Source organism: Austrofundulus limnaeus, unplaced genomic scaffold, assembly GCF_001266775.1.
Source record: "Austrofundulus limnaeus strain Quisiro unplaced genomic scaffold, Austrofundulus_limnaeus-1.0 Scaffold597, whole genome shotgun sequence".
NCBI classification, from domain to species: domain Eukaryota; kingdom Metazoa; phylum Chordata; class Actinopteri; order Cyprinodontiformes; family Rivulidae; genus Austrofundulus; species Austrofundulus limnaeus.
This window is the reverse complement of record NW_013952999.1, coordinates 103,596-109,566: the sequence shown is the minus strand read 5'-3', so window position 1 is coordinate 109,566 and position 5,971 is coordinate 103,596. Positions and strand designations below refer to the sequence as shown.

At 36.4% G+C, this 5,971-nt stretch overlaps 1 protein-coding gene across 1 annotated transcript in view; it reads right to left on the bottom strand.

Annotated features, from left to right (window-relative positions):
• The window catches only part of cc2d1a (coiled-coil and C2 domain containing 1A), a 35,063-nt gene extending 30,741 nt beyond the window's left edge, over positions 1–4,322 (bottom strand). Inside the window, exons 1-7 of the mRNA XM_014026859.1 lie at positions 4,148–4,322; positions 3,813–3,883; positions 2,640–2,781; positions 2,430–2,536; positions 1,789–2,034; positions 1,375–1,690; positions 336–445 (exon numbers count right to left, since the gene is read on the bottom strand). Of these exons, the coding sequence (XP_013882313.1) occupies positions 336–445; positions 1,375–1,690; positions 1,789–2,034; positions 2,430–2,536; positions 2,640–2,781; positions 3,813–3,875 (984 nt within the window). The 5' untranslated portion in view covers positions 3,876–3,883; positions 4,148–4,322. The remainder of the gene's footprint in view (positions 1–335; positions 446–1,374; positions 1,691–1,788; positions 2,035–2,429; positions 2,537–2,639; positions 2,782–3,812; positions 3,884–4,147) is intronic.
• Between the last annotated feature and the right edge of the window lie 1,649 nt (positions 4,323–5,971).

Sequence of the window (5,971 nt, the reverse complement as noted above, 5' to 3'; positions counted from 1 at the left end):
TAAATTATGTGTTCAAATATATAGACTAATTTGTTGGAACTAACCTGAAAAAATAAATATGAAAGTCAATTAAAGTATAAAACAGGAGATACAGTTCTCCTTTTTTAATTTAACCGGTGCATTTTAGTGTATTTATTTAGTGGTTCATATAATTCTGCTTTTATTTCTAATTATGTCAGTTTTGGTCCTCTGTACTGCAGAAGCCTGATAATCATCTATTCATTCATATCAGGTGTGTTGGAGCAGAGAAACAAGTAAAACATGCAGGGCTGCGGCCCTCCAGGACCAGGATCGCCTGTGCCTGGATTAGGTCAAATAAATACTGGCTTTGTCACCTTGGCAGTGAGATAGTGCTGTTTAGCCAGGTTGACGTCTCCATTCTGTTTGGCGTGGATGGCAGCCATCTTATACTCCCTCTGTCTCGACATCACTGCCTGTTTCAGCTCTGGGTGATGAGATACCAAGCAGACATTTTTACTTTACGAAGTGAGAGCAAAACTTGAGAGGGAAAAAAAAAAGTCTAAAAGCACATTTCTAAGAAATGTTTGCTTGTAAAAGGTTGTTTGAGTTAGGAATGCTTATATTAGTCTGATTTGGACAAAATTCAGCTTGTTAAACATCTCTGACAAATAAGAGAACATCAGCTGAAAGTTAATAGCTTTATGTTTTACTGGTGAGTTGACTTCAGTTTCCTGTGAAACAAAATTTACCTGCGTTTATTTATTAGTTTCACAAAAAGTACGAGTCATGAAGCTTGTTTGATTAAACATTTAACATGGAGAGCTCATATAAATTATTTAAGAACAAAAATAGTTAAATCCATTGCAGTATTGTACAAAGTAAAGAACCTATTTAATGATAAAGCACTGATTTTATTATATAATGCAATAATTGTCCCACACTTAATCGACTGTACTGATGTTTGGGGAAAAGCATGTAAAACAGGGGTGCCCAACCTTTTTTGAACCAAGAGCTACTTTTGAAGTCGGCAGTTTGCCGAGATCTACTCGTTCAGTCTCAGTAGATTGTTCTCAGATTGTTATTTTTATTTGTACCAATAACGTTCAAAAAAAGTTGTCCATCTACTTTAAACGGATGTATATACATAATTTATAACTTTACACCTGCATATGTTTCTGGTTAAAGTGAATTCATTTGTTTATAAAATGTAAATAAAAATGGAATTGCTGCTAAGTTATCAAACCAAAAGAAAGTATCGACAATAATTATTAAAATAAGAAACTTAACCAGAAAGAAGTGCAAACACCAAGGAGACAATAAAAAACCCATCTTGTATAGATTTGACTGTTATTTAGGTTAAAGAAACCCACCATCCTGACCGTCCTAATAAACTGTCAGGACTCAAGTGTTTACCGGAGTACTGGGCACCAGGCTGGACGGGGGTGAGTGGAGAGATCGCAGGTGTTTCTGGGGTGCCGGCAGCAGTCAGCTTTTGGGGAGGGCACAGGTTAGTTGGCTTGGTGTTTGGAGCTGTGGGTGCAACCTCCCTCTGTGGTTTCTGAGCTGAAGAAGCAGGGGGCATCAAGGCTGGCCCCGGTGGGTCTCGTTCCGTCACAGGGCTGGGCTCAGCCGTGGCGTTTGAAGCTCCTCCTACAGCGACAGGTGGAGGAATCTCCTCTTCGTTGATTGGTTTCCCTTTCTTGACAGATGTCAGCATGGACTGTAATGTCTACAGTTTAAGAAAATGAAAATCGTGAGCACAAAGTATGTTCTGTAAATGAAAGAAGAGCTGCATCAGAGTTTTTTCTTTTCTCTTCATCGGTTCACCTTCAATCCTCGGTCATATCTTCGAACTTTGCTGGTCTCGCCTGCAGCCTTGGCATTAGAGATGGCTTTTTGATACATTTCAATCCGCTCCAAAAGACGCGATTCCAACCCGGATGCACCACCGGGAGCAGCAGGAGGAGCAGGATGGCTTGTGACGTTTACTTTAGGAGCAATCGGTGTGACAGCAGGAGGCATTGGCGCTGGAGAAACCTCCTCGTCATCCTCCAAAACCTCATTTAATTCAGCCTGTTTACAAAGCAAGAAACATGTAGTGCACAGTGCAAAAGACAATGCAAAGGTAAAGCAACGAACAGCAGTGATGAGAAATGAGGAATTTACTTTACTGAGCTGAATAACAATCATGACATTAACATGATAAATGATAAAAAAAAAAAAAACTTTTCACAATTTCTAATAACCCAGAAAGAGACTAAAGTAGATTTCTACATCAAAAACATGTCCCAAAAACTAAAAATTAAAAAAAAAAAACTTTCAGTTTATTATTTTAACACAAATTTCAGGGAAAATTTTAAATCAATAAAAAGGTTTAAAAAAGCAAATATGGCACATTTGTCAAACTAATTTAAACTTTTAAAAATATATCTGTTGATGTCATCTAACAGATTAAAAGTGTTTGTTACCAGCAGATCTTCATCATCCTCCAAATTGTCATCCCCAGTTTCATCATCATCCGGATCTTTCATACAAAGAGCTGCCATTCTCTCAATATCAGCCATGGGAACAGGAGCTGAACAGAACCAGACACATCACTGAAGTAAGTAAACACAGCTTTGACGATGTGATCGTGTGTAGGAGAAATACAGGTCAGAAAACAAGCACATCTTCCTCACCTTTTCCGTCTCCTTTCTTCCCCTGTGGCCGCCCTCCTTTTCCACCTCCTCCCACCAGACTGAGGAGCTCTGCCTCCAGCTCGTCATCGTTTCCCCCATCATCCATTCCTCCGTCCGGGGAAAGGTGAAGAAGCAGCCCCATCTGAGACGCAGACAGAAGAGAGCTGCTGCATCTTACATGTTGAAAGGAACTGACTTGGAATAGAAAAATACAGCCTAGTATTTTTTGTACTATTTTAAGTTTTGATTTGTTTTTGCCTTGGCATCGTTATGTTATGTTTGTATAACATGTCATTTACATAAACCAAAGTTGCAAAAGTGTTTTGTTTTTTGGCAAAGGTCTAGTGCTGGTAGTTGGGAGATGAGTTGCTGCTTCTCCAGGCTGTCCAGAAGATTTTCAACAAAGTTTAGATATGGAATTTGTGGCGGCTCATCAATGTGTAAAAACTTCATCTAATCCTTCAAATCTGCCCTTTCATAATTTAAGCACCGCTGGGTGATAAAAGTAGTCTCACAAACACTAAACACATTGGATACATCACTAAAACCATCCTCAAGTAGGGCTGCCACGATTAATCAATTAATCGACGACTAATCGATTATTAAAATAATCGTTTGTGGCAGCCCTACCCTCAAGCTTCAATTGTTCTGGAACGGAGTTATTCTGGACTCATCAGACCACATCACATTTTCCAGAGCTCCAAATTCTAATCTTTTTATTGCTGATAAACGGTTGCTTTACGTGCTCAGATGTTTAGACCCCAAAATGACTCCTACTTTAAAAATATTTTTGAACTCCATTACCAGCTTTGTTTGATTTGAACAAACATTACAAAATCCCCAACCCCATTTCTTTGTAAAACACCAGTCATCACCATTTTTCCATGATTTTATAATGCAACCTAAATTTAATAACATTTGAAATCTCCTTGGTTGTTTTTATAAAGAAAGTTCATTTGACCCTAACAAAATACGTCTTCAAACATCGTTATTTTATTTTAAGCTTACTTATTGTAACAGTTAAGAGCTAAATTTAGTTTGTTGACAGTAGAAACATATTAACCATTGCTGTGTTTTTTAAATGGGAGGTTCAGGCTTACTGTTTAGTTACAACAAGATGGTGACTTCTTCTGGCCTGGCAGAGGGCATTAGCAGCAGGTATCATTTACTCACCTGTTTGGCCCGGGCTGCTCCTTGACCGCGAGGAGGAGGAGGGGGGTTCCGACTACGACTCATATCATGAGCTTTTAAAACATGTAGGAAAAGAACAATTAAAATTAGAGAAACCAAATAAATAGTGGTCAAATATCATCAGTTCAATCAAACGTTTAGACAATCTTCGATATTCTGAATGAGTGAGTGTGTATTTAATATTTGTGTATTTCAAATAAAAATAAATCAATAAAATAAAGGATCTTGGTATCATCAAGTGAGCGTCTCTGCTGTTAGCTAACAGCTAATCTCACAGGAACTGGGTTTTCTGAAATGTTTTTTGTATGTTCCTTTACCTTCACGGCTTCACTGTTTGTTTTGTTGATCGGCTCGGTTACTTTAGATCAAATCCCGCTCCGAAAGTAGAAAATCCAAACAGGAACACAGGTTTTTAACCACTTTTGAGATGACAAAACCAAAACAGTGGATTACTTCCTGCTTTTCGCTTTACGGCTGGTCGGAACACGCCCACTGGTGACGTAAAACGTCGGATATTCAGGTGGGAATTTTGAGATCGTGGATTCAGAATAGCGGAAAAATGGTAATAAAAAAATGTCCCTGATTGTCTACAAATTATTAGGGTTAACATTTGAAATTAAAAGTGGCTTATTTAATCTTAATTGATAGCTTCATTTAACATACTGTTTATATTTACATGTTTTTAATGAGTGAGGTAGCTAAGATTAATTTGTAAGCTAGCTACACAATATCTTCTGTGCTAAACAATAAAATGACGACCATACACTTTTGATTTGTGTATATCAGTATTAGTAAATTTATTTATTTATTTATTTATTTATTTATTTATTTATTTATTTATTTTAGCAAGAGAAGATGCCTAAAATAAATGCAAAGCTCAACAATGGTAAGTTATATTTTCATAAAGAATTTAATAACCTTTATTCTTTGACAATTTCGTTGTTTTTGCTAGACTTTGATGTTAAAACATCTCATGACATTTATATTTAATATACATAAACATTCAGTAAAAACAAAATGAGCCCACATGTTTGCATTCAGTGAAGACTGGGCCATTTAGATGTGTCTTTCCTCCATTTTTGTAGTTTCCTCTTTGTTTTGATGCTCTCTGGGTTGGGCGTAATCGTATCGTGTGCATTTAATCATCAGAAAAACATTAATCGGTTATTTTTTGGCACTTGACGATTAATGCCACCGGTCAGTCTGCTCAGTGGTTCTCTCCGCTTCATATATGACAAATATATATATTAAAAAAAAGTTCAGTAATTTATTTATCCATCAACACAAGTTAAAATTTGATGTACAGTATAGCCTGAAAGTCTGTGATTTTGATGGTCTGTTATTTTTACAAAGAGCAAATCTTTCCCACTAAATTGGTCATGTGACTAGGACATAAGGATGTCCAGGGACTCCAGGGGATTAATCGTCAAATTAATCGTTATCGGCTAAATACCACAATTAATCGTGATTTTTTTTTTTTTTTGCCAATATTGCCCAACCCTACTCTGTTCATGCATACACTCCAGAACCGGCTATGAGGCAGTGTAAGGGCGTTCCTTAAAGTTACAAAATGAAGGCTGACAGCCACTGGATTTGCTTTATTTTTAAAAATTGATTTTGGGACATGTTAAATTGATTCTGAATCACGATTCTGATGTGAATCGATTTTTTGGTGCACCCCTAAAAGGAATCATTTTATTTCACTCTCGCCAATGTTACTTGTTCAGGAACAACTTTTACTAATTGGCATTTTATAATGTACCAATGTGTATGTTTGGTATTATAATAAGAACTGAATTGACTGCAGGTGGATTTGAATCAGGATCTAAATTAGATGACCTTTATGAAGGACCAGTGAAAAAAAATTAAATTCTGAGATTAATGTCAGAATTCTTTTTTTTATTTTTGATTTCATTGACCCTAATCCTCTTTCGTAGACCTTAGCTGTGACTTAGTACTAAATAAATAAAAATAAATAAAATAAAAATTCATTTTATTTTACAGTGTAATGAAATAAAATGACTGCTTTTCAGTTTTTCTGTCAGTAATCAGATTGCTGTTTCTGATCAGTATGACTTAATAGTAGGGGTGTAAGAAAATATCGATACATTGAAATATCACAAAAATTCATTTCCCGATAC